This window comes from Zalophus californianus, chromosome 4 (genome assembly GCF_009762305.2).
Source record: "Zalophus californianus isolate mZalCal1 chromosome 4, mZalCal1.pri.v2, whole genome shotgun sequence".
In the NCBI taxonomy this organism is placed as follows: domain Eukaryota; kingdom Metazoa; phylum Chordata; class Mammalia; order Carnivora; family Otariidae; genus Zalophus; species Zalophus californianus.
Genome location: NC_045598.1, coordinates 92,183,831 through 92,200,870, shown reverse-complemented (window position 1 = coordinate 92,200,870; position 17,040 = coordinate 92,183,831). Strand labels below are relative to the sequence as shown.

Genomic DNA, 17,040 nt, shown 5'->3' with positions numbered 1-17,040 from the left:
AATTAAGTAATTATGGAAGTATTATGTTCTGACCATACCAAAAGTTAAAAACAAAGAGTTCCTACTAAGAGGAAAATTTTCAAGATGATCTGGCCACATCATGTGCATAGTTAAGACTGTGTTTTAATAAAGATTCTTTTGCAAACAAAGAAATAAAATTTAGTCATGTTATTCTCTTGACGAAAAAAAAAAGTTTAAAAATGAACTACTGGTGGTTTGTTAAGAAGGAAAAAAAGCAAGCTACATATTAAAGTTCTGGAATGCAGCACCTCAACTTCACATCGGCCCTAAACGTTTGAGATTATGAAATCCAAGTGATGTCTTGATGATCGAATCATACTTTACAGCTGTTCCAATTCCAATGTCTGACTTTAGCATCTCGTGTCAATTAAGAGTTCCCTAATACAGAAGATTGTGCTAAAGAGTGCTAAGATTCTGCATGCTGCTGCCATTCCCTGGTCCCGTTCATGCTTGGGGCTGCCCAATGAGACAGCAAAAGAAGTCTGGTCTCAACACTCCACACTGTAATAACTAGAAAAGAAGAACATTCTTAATTAGAAAAGTTTACAAAGTCAAGAGATATCACTACAGCACTAGAACTAAATTGTCTGAAGTTTTTACCTTTTATTAACATCCAACCCTCTTCAGTAAAGTCCACATTCCTTTAAGTTGTTTTTAATGATGACATCTGTAACAGCATCAAAAACAAACTGCACATTCTTGGTGTCTGTGGCACAGGTGAAGTGGGTATAGATCTCCTTGGTATCTTTTCTTCTGTTCAGATCTTCAAACTGGCACTGAATATAAGCAGCTGCTTCTTCATATGTATTGGAACCTGAAGCAGACACCCAATATTCTCAGTTCGAATCATAAAAGCTGCCTGAATTCAACTAAGTCAGGCCATCACCATTTACTTATGAAGACAGGGAATATAACCCAAAGGAATATAAGACAGACTTATTTCTATAATCATTAAGTTTTTCTATACTCATTAGATTTTTCTTGAGAGCAGACTCTAAATAAAACAAAATCATCACAGAAAAAGGTCTAGGGAAACAAAGCTTTTTCTTTTTCTCCTTTCATTTTGGTTTTTCAGCTGAAAAACCTAGAATGTATAAAAGGAAACTAGAGAAGTAGGAAGATGCATTGCTAGAACACAACTGTTTAAAAGGTCAGAGAGCCTGTGCTCCTTGGAGTGATCTTGAAATAAACAATTCAAGAGTTTATCATGCTTCTTTTCAAAAGCGTATCAATTTTAAGGGGGCTTACTTCAGAGCCTTATAATTAAAAGGTAAACAAGTACATGTAAAAGGGAAAGGGGCCTGAATTATACACTTTAAAATGTGTTTTTATAAAAATAAATAAAATGTGTTTTTGTGACATATAAATTACATCTCAATAAAGCTATTTTTTTTTAAAGATTTTATTTATTTGACAGAGAGAGAGCAAGCACAAGTAGGCAGAACAGCAGGCAGAAGAAGAGGGAGAAGCAGACTACCCAGAGCAGGTACCCTGACATGGGGCTCAATCCCAGGACCCTGGGATCATAACCTGAGCCGAAGGCAGCCGATTAACCGACTGAGCCACCCATGTGCCCCAAAGCTATTATTTTTTAAAAGTGGGGTGTCTCAAAAGTAAACCTTATTTTCAACATTTGTAATTAACACTCTAAACCACAAGCTTCCTACACCTTCTCCTCTACCTGTGAGCCTTCAGAATAGCCCTAGAAATTGACTACAGAACCAGGAAACCTCAACAAAGAAAACTCAAGACTTTATTCCTGTAAACTAGAGGCTGTTTTCACCAAGTAACATCTGTAAATTAAGTGACATTAAGCATGACAACAAATACCAATTGTTTAAAAAAAGACTAAACAAAGAAAAGCTTAAGAAAGAAAGGAATGTGATTTAAACAGACTACTAAGAGAAATCAAGGAAGAGAGCTTGGTAGGTGCTTGAAATAGGTTTTTTGAGATCGGCAGAACTTCTGTAAATTCAAGGAGAGAGAGCACTGAGAAGAGAATTGTGCCTGGTAGGAACAAATACTGACACTTGTGCAATGAAGACTGTGAGACTTTTTTTTTTTTTTAAGATTTTATTTATTTGACACAGAGAGACACAGCGAGAGAGGGAACACAAGCAGGGGGAATGGGAGAGGGAGAAGCAGGCTTCCTGCCAAACACAAAGCCCAATGCGGGGCTTGATTCCAGGACCCGGGGATCATGACCTGAGCCAAAGGCAGATGCTTAAGGACTGAGCCACCCAGGCGCCCCAGATGTGAGACTTCTTAAAAGAAGAATGAAGTCAATGGCTTGGAAGGTCGTCCCCCCCCCCCAAAAAGAGATACGACATTGAGAGCTCTTTGCTATGTGGAAGATTCCCAGTGAGAACACTGTCAATCCTTTTACCTAAGTAAGCTTTCTCTCCACTTTAAAACCTGGCTACTTTCTATGAACTCACCATTCCCAATCCTGGCCACCTTTCCAACTTCCCTGGAAAACAAAGACCAGGGTGCTTACTACATCTCAACTCCTGAGCCTACCACCTTTTGTACCACATATTTGTACCTTTGGTCTTAGAGAAGTCTTCCTTCCAGTTTCAAAATTTAACTCCTCTACCAAGAGGAGTTTAAGTTGAGGTGAAATTTATATAACATACAATAAGACATTTTAATGTGTACAATACAGTGGCATTTAGTATATTCACAATGTTATGCAAACACCACTTCTCTCTAGTTTCAAAATTTTTCCAACCCAGAAGAACACCCCATTCCCATTAAGTAATCATTCCTCATTCCCCCCATTCTGACCACCCCCCTCCCGCCACCTCTCCTGGTTGGTAACCACCGACCAGCCTGCTCTCTGTCTCTATGGATTTGCCTATTTTGGGTATATAATATAAAAGCAATCACACACACGTGACCTTTTGTGTTTGGCTTCTTTCACTTGGCATGACATTTATGAGGTTCATACAGTAGGAGCACATGTCAGTACTTCGTTCCTTTTTATGGCTGAATAATATTCCACTGTATGCAATTCCATCTGCTTACAAATCTTGCTCCATCAATTATATCCACTTTTTACAACTTCTCTTTTGCTATAAAATCTTACCACTAAGCCAGTGAATATTCTTAAATCTCCTCCCTGTAATCCAAGCTGCTCAAGAGTAGGCTACACCTGTCTTGATTTCTCTACTTCCCACTCAGTAACTCACTGCCCTGGCTCTGCTCTCACTGACAATGCTCTCAATAACACTCATGATCTCCTGGACTGCTAACTCCAGAGGCCATTTTTCAATGTGTAGCTTACTTTGTCTGCACACAACATCACTGACCACCCCTCACTTCCAAATTTCTTAGTTTTTTGATACTTTGGCTCTCCTGGTTATTCTTTTCGTATCCAATATAAACCTTTCTTTCTCTCCTGCCAATAGAGTCTGGTATTCTCTCTCTCATTCTATCCATGGTCTTTTCTGTCCTCATTCTATAACATCACCCCATATCATCTCATCCATTTCCATATTGTATTTATACATGATCTCAAATCAATACATCTAACCCCCAATCTCTCACAAAGCTCCAAGGCCACATATATATCTTCCTTTTAGATATCTCCATCTGGATGTTTCACAGATGCTTCAAAAATCAACATTTCTTTCTTTCTTTCTTTTAATTAACATATAGTGTATTATTTGTTTCAGGGGTACAGGTCTGTGATTCATCGGTCTTACACAATTCACAGCGCTCACCATAGCACATACCCTCCCCAATGTCCATCACCAGCCACCCCATCCCTCCCACCCCCCTCCACTCCAGCAACCCTGGAGTCTCCTGCCCCGGCGGAGCTGCAGTGCCTGCGGCCCCTGAACTCCCATGCCGAGCCTGATGGAAGGGAAGTGAGCTGGGGTCAGTGGTCACAGTGAGAGGCCTGCCCGAGTCCCAGACACCTCTCCCTGCATCTCAGGCCACATCCAAGAGGCTTCAGGCCCTTTTTTTTGGTTTATTACTTTAATAGCAAAGAGGTGAAAAATGTCAGGTCCCACAAAGGAGTAGAACCTGACCCAAGGCCCGCAGGCATCTCCACCCCACAGGGGTACGGGCTGGGCCAGGTAGGGCTGAAGGCAGCAGGAATGGGAGTAAGAGACCAGGCCGGCCGGAGAGGCCCTACTAGGGTGGGCAGACCAGCACGAGAGATGATGACTCTTAATCTCAGAGACTCCTGAGATTAAGAGTCTCTTATGGTTTGTCTCCCTCTCTGGTTTTGTCTTGCTTCATTTTTCCCTCCCTTCCCCTATGAGCCTGTCTTGTTTCTCAAATTCCTCATATCAGTGAGATCCTATGATAATTGTCTTTCTCTGAAACCAACATTTCTAGATAGCACTTCAGATCGCAGCGCCAGCAGCCAATCAAGGCAGAACTCTGGTAGTACTCTTCCCACCCCCTTACCCTACCTATACTCTTTCACCTTATTACAGAAAGCTTGCCAGTGTCTGCCAAGCTAACAGGAGTTCTCCTTCCCTGAAAATACCCAACTCTGATCTAAAGGTTATAGTGGTGCAGCCCTGGCATTCACGTTTGTGTCCCTGACCTTCACTGACTGACTGACCAACTAGGCTAAGGATTTTTGCCTGCCTTAACCTTGGCCAGAATCTCTCTCCTAGTAATTAGAACCTGGAGCCAACCAGTATCAGTGTAGCCTGGTCTTTATTTTTTAAGATTTTTTTTTTTAAATATTTTATTTGACAGAGAGAGACAGCGAAAGACAGAACACAAACAGAGGGAGTGGGAGAGGAAGAAGCAGGCTTCCCGCTGAGCATGGAGCCCAATGTGTGGCTCGATCCAGGACACCCTGGGATCATGACCTGAGCCGAAGGCAGACGCTTAACCAAGTGAGCCACCCAGACGCCTGATTTTTTTAAGAGTTTATTTCTAAGTAATCTCTATACCCATTGTGGGGCTCAAACTTACAACAGAGATCAAGAGTCACATGCTCTACTGACTAAGCCAGCCAGGTGCCCCTAACCTGGTCTTTTAAATGCAGGAGAGATACTGTGGCAGGGCCATCTTGTATCACATAAACTGAGTAGCACAGAAAGTTGTTAAGCAGAGAGAATAAAAAAGACACACACAGGAGAGAAAAGAGACGGGGAAAGAAGTGCTTCTAGGGTCCTTGACAGCTTTCTATCTCCTAGTTCTAAGTACATTCATGTTTTGTTTTGTTTTTTAAGATTTTATTTATTGACAGAGAGAGACACAGCGAGAGAGGGAACACAAACAGGGGGAGTGGGAGAGGGAGAAGCAGGCTTCCCGCAGAACACAGAGCCCGATGCGGGCCTCGATCCCAGGACCCTGGGATCATGACCTGAGCCGAAGACAGATGCTTAATGACTGAGCCACCCAGGCCCCCCAGGCGCCCCTACTGTCTATCTTTCTAAAGTACAGTTTCTACTACATCATGTACCCCAATCAAAATCCTTCAATAGCTCCCCACTATCTCAGCATCAGATACAAGGCCCTCCATGAACATCCCTGCCCATCACTCCAATGACTCCTTCCTACCACGTATAAGCTCTGGCAATACCAAATTCCTTCTAGGCTCCAAAACCGAATATGTCATTTTTTTTTTTTTTTTACAATCTTTTTTTTTTTTTTTAAATAAATGCGGGGCCTGAACTCATGACCCTGAGATCAAGAACTGAGCTGAAATCAAGAGTTGGACACTCAACTGACTGAGCCACCCAGGCATCCTCATGTCATTTTCATATACGCTATTCCTTCCTCCTAAAATGCTTTTAATCCTCTTTTTGCCTGGTGATTTCTAATTCATCCTCTCATTATCTCACTCCAAGTGTCATTTCCTCTAGAAAAAAGAGGACACTGAACCCACAGCAGTATCCCCTTCTTCTGTTAGTGAACATTTCCTACTATAATGAAATTCTTTATGTGTGTGTCCCTCTCTCTACAACCACTGTGTCTTAAGTGCAGTGACTGCACCTTATCCTTGTATTTTTTTGAACATACATACACCAAATTTTGATTTTATCTTTCTCTATTTTCCTCAAAAAATGAGGATAGAAATACAAAATAAACACAGTAAACTCGATTATGTCTGGAATAGCACTTTAGGCTTAAGGGGTCTTAATCACATGCTTAATGTTAATACCACTACCAGTGAACACTCTCCATAAGGATATACACGCATCGTTCAAAATAAAAGGCAGGTGTAGGAATGTCACCGAAGTGTTGATCTCCGATGTGTACCTCAAACAAAATCGTTCATGATTCCTTACCCGTGTATTCTGGATAACAGATAGTTAATGGACTCCTCTTTATTTTTTCCTCAAAAAGGTCTTTCTTGTTGAGGAAGAGAATGATTGAAGTGTCTGTAAACCATTTGTTGTTACAAATGCTGTCAAACAGTTTCATGCTTTCATGCATTCGGTTCTGAGGGGGAAAAAAGGGGTGTCAATAGTAAAAAGTAAAAGTGGATGAACTGTTAAAGAAAAAAACAGACCAACAAGTTTTAGAGCACTGAATGGCACGCGTGGAAATAAGCTAGACACTGATAGCACAAAAGCTAAGTCAGTCCTCATTTTCATAATTCTTGGAGGTTGGGAGGTGGGAAGAAGACTGGCTAACAAGAGGACTTAATCCTGCCCACATACTCAATGCACTGTCCTATCTCTTAAGAATTAGTAGGGCACAGATCAATATTTTAAAAGTCTAATCTCACAGGGGAAAAAATTAAGGAATCAAGATTTGGTTCAATGAGCCAATGGATACACAAAATCTTCCTAAAAGTTATTTTCCACTTCCCAGCTGCATTAAACAGGCTTTTTACCAGAAGATCCAACATACCATCTCCTCATCCTCAGCCAGAACAAGGTCATAATCACTGAGGGCCACACAGAAGATAATTGCTGTCACTCCCTCAAAACAGTGAATCCACTTTTTTCGTTCTGATCTTTGGCCACCTACATCAAACATCCTGAGTAAAGGGAAAGAATGCACAAATTCAGCAAGGTCACAAATACAGCTCTCCCTAAACTGAAATGGTTAGGGAACCTCCCACTACTGTGTATTCAAAACCCCATTTACAACAGAAAAGACAAACAAGGAGCAGATAAAATGTAGTCAAACTAATACTCCATGGTTAAAAGTAAAAGAGAACATGAGAAAAAATCTGGGAATAATCAAAATTCTCATTTGAGATAACTAGTTCCTCCTCCTCTCTATCAAAGCTTGTATCAGGCGTGCCAAAAGTCAGCAGAATAAGCACTGAAATGGATTAAAGGAAGGAGGGGGGAAGAAAGACAGGAAAAACGAAGAGCTGAATAATATAACATAAGGTAACAACAAGAATACTGACTAATACTTATTGTTTACCATGGTGCCAGACATGATCCTAAACACCTTCAGTACACTAAACTCATTTGACCCTCACAACAATCCTGTTAAGTACTATTATCTCCAGTGCACAGATGAAGAAACTGAGGCACAGGTATGTTAAGTACCTAAAGGCACACTACTAACAAATGGGGACTGGGGTTCTAAACCCAGGCACTCTAACTCCAGCACCCAGGCTCTTAGCCACTCTACCCCTCAAAATGCTTTACCTCTTTAGTTAAAGAGAACAATGGAAAAAATAGAAATCTCCAACTTACATTCTGCTTCCAAAAAGCTTGTTTTCCTTACTTTTTAACTTTCTTTTTTTTTAATTGAGGTATGGTTGAGATATGTTTCCCTTAGTTTAAGGAAAAAATATTTTAGAGATTAATTATGAGGAAAAAGTAAATTATATTTCAGGGTAGGACTCTAAGAACCCAGTATCTAAAAACAAAACGTAACCAGTATTTCCCAACTCTACGTATTATTTGAACCTAATTAATAACAACAAAGCCTTGGCTGTTCACAAACTTTATGTTCCACTCCAGATTAGTTTTAGTTCACCACTCCCTTCTGGGGGGCTTACTTGATATCCTGGCTCAACTGCTGTACTTCTGTCAACAGTGTCCTCATCTACCTCCTACAGTAAGAGGAACACCGGCAGTGCTTTGTCTTTTAGCTGGTACAAGTGTCTGAGGAGGTATGCATACAAATGAGTGAAGACAGATGTCTGATGACGAGGACAAAATTTTAAAAGGTCAACTTTGCCAAGCTGATTTAGCATGTCAGATCTAAAGTGACTCGAGGTCTATTTCTTCCAAAGAATTTTCCCCTGGGGATTGAGAGAAATAAGACATACTGAGTAATTTCTCAATGTATGTTTGAAAGAGAATAGTCATATTATCTCTTTATGACCCAGCCTTTTCTTTTGGTTGATCTAGCAGGTCCTTATTCAGCCTTTGGTCATGTCACCTGGAATGATGCAGTCACAAGCTGGCTTTAATACAGGGTCATATCTCAGGCTTTAGGAAAGCGAACATGATATATATCACTATAGACGTCTTTCAAGGGGAAACACACGCTGGTACACGAATAATTTCAGTTTACCCCTCCGTTTTCTTCTACAAAGTCCATAAAACTAATAGAATACTGTGACGTCCCCAAGGTGGGCTTTTAGCACATATTAACATTTACAATATAATTCACTAACAGATCAACATTTTATAAACATTACCTCATAACTGAGAGGCAAGTAAGCAATTACACAATGCCTTGCATGTATTAGATGCTCAATAAATGTTTGAATAAATGGATAGTGGTTTTGCCTAGAGAGAAGAGGAAAAGGAAGAAGTGATAGTACTTCATAACAAGATATCTACATACCAACAATAAAGTGGGTACAACACTTTAACTAGATCTGGCTATCGATCCTGACATAAGAAGACCAATAGGATTCACCCAACTAAAGATCAATCTATGACAACATCAACAAGAATGTTTCCCACACTAAATAAAGTTCACCACATTTAATTATAAATGGATGACTAATCTTATAGTACACAAAAAGACATCTCATTCTTGTGGTTGCACGGGTGACAGAAATCCATATGGCCTTTGCTACTCCAGTTAAATAAATTCATCAGTGCTAGAGATAAGCAGCTCTTCTATTCTACAAATATTCAGCTGAACTGCTATTTTCCTACACCATGTTTCTGACCTGTTTCGGTTTATTAAGATTTCAAGACCTCAAGTGGTATCTAGTTAATACCTAAACTCTGTATGGATTTCCCAAATCCTGTGAAGCAACTGTTCTCAGAGAAAAGAACACAGAGAAGCTCTGAGCTAGAAGTTACATTTGTGTGCGACAGTGCTGAGTATCACAGACCACATATGAGCGTAATGAGGCAGCTGGAACAAATATATATTGAAGGGGAAAAGTTTACCCCTAATCTCAAAGGTCACAAAAGCAGGAAGTGGGAACCAAAAAGACAGTTCTAATATTTACAAAAGACCATTAACGCAAAGACAAGCCAAAGCCTATTTCAGAATGACTAATGCTAATGAGAAAGTCCTCTGTATTCATGTACTAGAATTTTCTCTCTCTATAACAACCACTTTTTATATCATACTTAGCCAAAATACTTTTATCGCCGTATCAATTTTCCATTCTATACTACAGCAAGAACTTAGTTTACATGATACTGTGCACAAATCAGTCCAAGAACCATGACGATATTAGCTCCATTCCATTAAACCTAAATGCGCTTCGGTAAGGATCAACACGGGTGAGTAAAGCATTTCTATTTTATTATCAAAATGGCAGAACAAAGCCACATCACTAAGTATCTATCCTTAGTATTGTTGTTACCCTTCTAAACAACAAACATTCAATACCTGTTTTGACGATTCCAACAAAAAAGCAGCTGAAAAGAATAAAATTAAAAATAAAATAAAATGATAACCATATGATTACTTTTATTGCTATTTATAATTTAATTGTGAATTTAAATTCCTCCAAATGGACAAAAGTATTTGATGCTATTTGGAGAAAGAAGAAAGGCCTGGGCCCCCATTCAGTTAAAACATTCAAATACCAACTGATGAATATGATGGCAGGTTTTTAAACCAAAGATTATTGCCTAGAGAAATTCTGCCCTGATTAAGAGATACGAACTAAAGGAAAGATATTTGTCTTTCACACATCTAATAAAAAGGTTAATGCCTTACTTGAAGTATAGGTCTTTGAAGGTGAAATGCGTTTCCACAATGCCTGTGGTCTTCACTCTTGTCCGCAGGACATCTTGCTGAGTTGGAATGTAGTTGGTTTGGGATATTCTATCCAAATCATTTAGGTAACTAAATAAAACACACATTTATTTTTACCTGGTGAAGCCAACCATGTACATAGCAAATGAACAGACTAAACTAGTTCCTTCCCAAAAGATTCTGAACCTGTCATATAAAGTGGCAGAACAAAATCAGAGCTTCAGTGTCACAGAAATGAGAAAAAGTGTGAACCTAGAATAGGACAACTGAAGTAGGCTCTATATATGTTACACAAAAGTGGTTTTAATTCTACCTAAATTAAGCTGTGAAGGCCAATTAAAAGCAAACAAATATGGAAATGTTACTCTTATTATAAAAAGATTTCTGGGGCACCTGGCTGGCTTAGTCAGCAGACCATGTGACTCTTAATCTTGGGGCTGTGAGTTCAAGCCCCATGTTGGATGTAAAGATTACTTTAAAAATCTTGAAAAAAAAAATCTTGGAGAAAGAAAAAGATTGCTGAAACTTAATGCTAAATACTGAATCAACTGTGTGTTGCACAGTACAAAACCAAACCAAAAGCCCTCAGACATTTAAAGTCAATGGGTCATTTGTATGTTCCTACATTTGATAGGACATTCGAGAACGGTGTTTGAATTACTAAAATTAAAATAAGAACTATGTTCAATAAGAATGAGTATTTCTTGCTTTCACTCATGAAACAGAAAAGTTGCCGTTTTTTTTTTAATCTAAGTCAAAAACAAATTGTAAATACTTCCAAAGAAATGTAATTTATTCAGTGAAATAATTAAAAGACTGCTTCAAAGCTAAATTAATTTTTTTTTTAAGCTAAACTAAATTTTTGGTAATGTCAGGATTCCTAAAGATTTTTTGGCTAGAAAACTGAAGAACAGGTGGCACTATTATAAGTGAATCATTAACAAGCTTTTATGAAAGTACTACCATTAATGTTAAGGAATCAGTCAAGCCTAGATCAAATATTATGGAAAAAAAAAAACCTCTATAAATCACATGTTCTCTGGTGTAGTTAAAGGATTCAGAGCTTAATGAATGTATGACAGAAAAAATAGTAATATAGCTTTCATGACTACTGGGAGAATTATTGAAACTACCAACATAAGCAACTAAAAAATATTTAAAAATGGGAAGAATCCTGAAATGTCTCTAGTAAAGTTTTCATTTCAAGAATAAGTTTTTCAAATATAATTTAACTCCTTCCTATCATAACTTAAACAAGAATGAAGGATAGGAAAATAGAATATTGGAGAAAATACCTTAATGCTTAAAAGTGTCCCCAATTAGTACAGAGATAGAGTTACCAAGAACTCTCCAAGTCCCCAAAAGGCACATTAAAAAGTACATTCTGAATATAGGTGTTTATAAATAAACATGTTGTAAAAGAAGGAAAATAGGGTAGCATAATAGCCTTGCTCAAGTATTAATTACAAATTCTCTCAAACTATGTAACTCTTAAGAGAATTTCCTTGACAAACAGATGCTTTGACTTCCTTCCAAGACTCAACATTCTCTTTCTATACAAAGTCTACTATTGTGATCTGGCAAAAGATTTATCAGTGGTGACTGGTACCAGAGAAATCCACAGTGCAGCCCGGCCACAGAGCTGAGTGCATAAAAAGGGGTATCACAATTCTAATTTCCCTCACTAGCTGGCACTTAATGCAAAGTCCTTAGCAGAGGGAACTGGAAGAGATCCAGGATCCAGCTGCAAAAGATTTCTCTCCTCTTTAACTTCCTTATTATAAACTACCATGGAGCTACTTTTCATGGTGCCAATTCTCTCATTTACATTCCAAGAGGCAACGTTTTTCTCCAAGTCATACAAAATGACCAAGGGCTATATAACCCTAAACTGAAACCACCTTCACAAGGGATGCTATAGACTTCTAAGAGCGTCTGTTACTCAAATGTTTTAAAGACAGACCCTAAACTTTCTTAGGGTCACCAAATTATTTTCTGTTATGGAAAAATTACTTACTATGAAGCAGAATCATTGAGCTGATACTCCCTGGATCTGCTGAAGCAAGCTTGCACCCCACCGTCTCGCCATAACCGTTTAATCACTCCTGCTAGTTCTGGAGTCATGACTCCTTCTTCAGCACTGCCCGCCAAAACAAATAATTGCCGGGCATCATCCTGAAGAAAGCAGTTAAGAAAGAGAGACAAATGATCCTCCACTTCTTAAAGACTTGACACAAGAGTCTCTCTAAATAAAACACAAGCACATTATATGTTTCACTATTTTAAGACAAGTATTAGAGACCTTTCCAGGCAGGGCAGTCTGAGAGAATTTACAATGAAGTCACTCCCCCTACTCACTCCACTGTAGTTAGAAGTGCAGAGCCGAACTGAGGAATGATTTCAGTCCCCCTACCACATACCACCATCTCCTAAAAAGACCTCTTCTGACTGGCCTACAAATCTCCACCCTGCTTACTCATGATTTTTTTTTAAAGATTTTATTTATTTATTTGACAGAGAGAGAGAGAAGGGGGGAGCAGGCAGAGGAAGAGGGAGAAATAGGCTCCCCGCCAAGCAGGGAGCCCAACACGGGCCGATCCCAGGATCCTAGGATCATGACCTGAGCCGAAGGCAGATGCTTAACTGACTGAGTCACCCAAGCGCCCCAATCATGATTTTTTGACAGAAAAACTGGTCTATGAGATAGGCATATGTAACATATTCCCATTCTGTTAAAGGAAGTCTACAATAAAAATAGAAATGAAAAAACTACCATGTAAGAGGTAAAGTCTAAACACGTCAGAGGGAGTAAAATATTAATCGAGTTTAAGGAAAAAGTGTTTTCTTCTTCCCCCTTCAGCTCAGACAGAAGAACAGGAAGAAGAGGAGACTGAGTTATTTAAGAAGTCTGGAAGCCTAGTGAGGGAAATAAATCCCTCAGGGAAAAATTTAGTTTCTAGATTCCCCAAAGAATAATAATCCTCTAAGGCAGGGGGGCAGGGGAAACAGTAAGAGGAAAAGAAAGTTACAAAGAGATTTGATCAAAACTCATGAGTCAAGGGATGCCTGGGTGGCTCAGTTGGTTAAATCTCTGCCTTCAGCTCAGGTCATGATCCCAGGATCCTGGGATCGAGTCCTGCTTCAGGCTCCCTGCTCAGTGGGGAGCCTGCTTCTCCCTCTGCCTGCCGCTCCCCCTGCTCGTGCTCTCTCTCTCTCTGACAAATAAATAAAATCTTTAAACAACAACAACAAAAAACTCATGAGTCAAAAAGCTTTGTAAGTGGCTAACAGTTTTTAAACCTAAAACGTGAGCTGTAAAGAGGACAGAAAAGGGCTATGAGAACTCTGATAATTTTGCTTTAGTCTACCCACCCTTACTTGTCAGATAGTTTAAAAATAAACCCAGGTCTCAAGGAAGGAAAGGAAAAGAGGAGAGGAAAAAAGAAAGGAAAAAGGGAAGGGACGGGAAGAAAGGGAAGAAAAAAAGAAAGAACAAACGAACGAACTTGGTGCCTGTCTGGCTCTATCAGTAGAGCGTGTGATTCCTGATCTTGGAGTTGTGAGTTCGAGCCCCACTTTGGGTGCAGAGATTACTTAAAAAAATAAATAAAATCTTTAAAAAAACTGAATAAACCCAAGTCTCCTGGGATGCTTTCCCCACCTCAAATCTCATATTTGTCTGCCTCAAGGAGAGTTCCAAATAACTAGTAAAAGGCACATACTAAAAAAATACCTATACCGGGTAAAGAAAAAGTAAAGGGGGAAGAGGAGCAATCAGTTGTATCCTAAGTAGTCATTAGGACAATAAACTAGCAAGCAAAAAGCATTTCCGACCACACATGAAATCACAACCCAAAACTCCTAAGACTTGTGTGTTCCCAAAACTCATGCACCCACCTAAGTAAAACAAAACAAAACTAACCATTGTGCACTCCAGTTAATGCTGCCAAACTCAGGGTCTTCAGCCAAGTAACAGCCCTCCTTTATAAGGTGCTTTCCTGCATTCTTTCTAGTAATACTTTATGTCCATCCCTCTCTAAGAAACTGCATCTAACATCTATATTCCCCTCTTCTTTCAGAGATAAAAATTTTAAATAAGGGAACAACAAATGACTGAGAGAAGTTGAAAAATTACACCAACTGGCAAACACACTCAATATTAAGCATGTCCTTCTATGTATATAGTGCTTTATTTAACACGTAAAAACTTATAGCCCCTTCTGAAATTTGAACTACACTCATACAGCTATTCAAAAGCCTCAATAATTACTTTTTTTAATAGCACAATTTAATTTTAGAAACTTTAAAATAGAGTTATTGCTACATATTTCTGCTGTCCTGACTTTGTAAACACAGTTTTAAGGGGAAGCACTTTTCCCTTACCACTTAATCTCTTCCACTGACCTTCTCTTGCTTTTCCACAATTAGCCCTCTTATAGACCTTTAAGGAGGCCCCTCTTTACAATGAACTTCATACCTCTACCCTTAAGCAGATATGAAAAAGCAACCTACCCCTCATCTGGCTCTATTCTTGTCCATTCACTCTCTAATCAACCATAAGAAACCAGACCAGGATAAGTGAGGAACTAGAAATAGAAACCCTTACCTATGGAGGGAAAAAAAGGAAACTTCAAAAAATTACATAGGGTTGTAGATTAGGATGGGTGGATGCCGGAAAACTAGGTGATTCAGGAGGCCTAACAGGAATTAAGGAGATGTTGGCTGCATCTGGGGATATAGGAGTGTTAACACCCAAAGATAAATGACATTTATTTGATAAAGGGAAGCAATAAAAGGATGAGGGATGCTATGGTCTGAATGTTTGTGTCCCTCCAAAATTTGTATGTTGAAATCTCAATGCCCAATGTCACAGTATTTGAAGATGGGGTCTTGGGGAGGTACTACAGTCATGAGGGTGGAGGCCCCATGAATGGGATTAGTGCCCTTATAAAAGGGACTCGAGAGAGCTCCCTTCGCCTTCTGCCATGTGAAGACACAGTGAGAAGCTGACAACTGAAGAGGGCCCTCATCCGACCATGCTAGCACTCTGATCTCAGACTTCCAGCCCCGAGAAGTGTGCACAATAAATGTCTGTTGTTTACAATCTACTACATCTGTGGTATTTTGTTACAGCAGCGCAACTGGACAAAGACAGAAAATGTCAACTGTATTGGTGACAAAGTGGTGTGAGGACCCAAACATTAATAACAACCAATTTGACAATGGAAAGAAATGAAAGGAGGAGGGATGATCAAGAGATCTAAAGGAGGACAGACGGTGAGAAATAAAAAAGGAAGAAACAAAGAGAAGGTGTAAATAACTGAGACGGAGAAAAAGTCAGCAAAGAAAGGAAAAGAACTAAATACAGTAGCATCAACCAGTTATCAGATCGGGCGAACATGACAGAGACACAGAGTTAGGTGACAGGGAGGGATGAAAAATAAGAACACTGGAGAGAGCTGGGGGCGGGGGCAGAGGGAAGAAAGGAAAAGAAGGGAAGAAAAGCAGGAGGCAGAGAAAGGATAGAAAGATGTAAGACAGAAATGCCTTATTCTTGCATTCGCTATCCTATTTCCCCCTCTCAGAGGCTTAGAAAAATAAAGTCTCTACTTGTGATATTGCACCTTTTTTAAACAAAAACATAAAAGTTGTGCCTCACATATTTCCTTGTCCCCTCTTCTGCTGCTCTTCTCTTCAATCATTTTATAATCCTTACCCCAGCTCCTCTTCCCTTATTCCACTTCTAGGATTCCTAGTTGAATACCATCCAATTATAACCAACCTTTTGTGATTTTTCCCATCAACAATTTCACCACTTGTTTACTGAATATTAACTTGCATTAATAATAGCTTGTTAATTGATAAATTGAGAGCAGCTCAGAGTTCCTAAGCTACTTCAGAGACACACAGGCTTTGCCTTTCCAGGCAGCCTTCCCAAGTCACCTCTTTTTACTGTCCACAGCACCTAAGAACAACACTCTGAACACGGCTGACTCCCTTAGTTCTAGGAAATCATTCTCTACATTCCCAGCCTTCTCTTAGGAGTACAGCTGGAGATGTGAAAGATCTCCTGCCTTCATTTTGGCCCTCTCCTCACTGCATCAAACATCCTAATTTACAAACAAGAACTTCATGGTGCACTAAGTATTATAATTAAACAACCCAACTTTTGAATATCTCCCGTGCAAGAACTATCCTAGGACATGGTATAATCCAACTGTATAGGTTATAGTCCAACGGAGTACAGGGACATGGAATTTTTGAATGCCTAAAAATTGTCCCTATAATTGTGACTAAATGTTCATGTCCTTCTCAAGTATGTTTCAGGAGACTGATATTTGCCTTTTATCTTTACACCACAGAAAAGCAGAGCTACCTCTTTTAGATTATTTCAATTAACTAGCATTTACTACTATAAAATAAGACAGTGCTATAAAAGAAGTGAATAAAAAACAGCTGTCACAGAAACCTACAGGATATCCACAAAATCCCATTTCCTTGACTCTTCTCTGTGGTGGTAATCTTACATCTCCTAAACCAGATTGCTAATACTTCTCAAATGAGCACACAGTACTTGCTACATCTTATCTTGTTGTTTGAATTCATTTCCCTAAAATACGAAGCAAAATTTTGCTTCACTGCATCTACTAAAAGAAAGCAAGTGAAGAAGAAATGAGAAACACTTACTGCTCTGGCAGCTTCCCCAAAGTCAATCTTTAGCCGTCCCATGGCTCTTATGATTGCAATGATGGACTGTATAGTATTGCTGTAGACAACTACTTTATATTGTTTACATTCTTCCTCTGAATAGCCATCCTCATGAATGATTCTTTAAAAAGAAAACCACAAATCATTACCAGAGACCTAAAAAAAAAAGATACTATGGACTTT

The 17,040-nt window shown here is 39.2% G+C and overlaps 1 protein-coding gene across 1 annotated transcript in view; it reads right to left on the bottom strand.

Annotated features, from left to right (window-relative positions):
- Positions 1–103: 103 nt before the first annotated feature.
- Positions 104–17,040, bottom strand: part of GNAI3 (G protein subunit alpha i3) — a 39,229-nt gene continuing 22,292 nt past the window's right edge. Inside the window, exons 3-9 of the mRNA XM_027607919.1 lie at positions 16,837–16,978; positions 12,167–12,324; positions 10,111–10,239; positions 6,856–6,985; positions 6,288–6,441; positions 622–835; positions 104–531 (exon numbers count right to left, since the gene is read on the bottom strand). Coding sequence (XP_027463720.1) covers positions 645–835; positions 6,288–6,441; positions 6,856–6,985; positions 10,111–10,239; positions 12,167–12,324; positions 16,837–16,978 — 904 coding nt within the window. The 3' untranslated portion in view covers positions 104–531; positions 622–644. The remainder of the gene's footprint in view (positions 532–621; positions 836–6,287; positions 6,442–6,855; positions 6,986–10,110; positions 10,240–12,166; positions 12,325–16,836; positions 16,979–17,040) is intronic.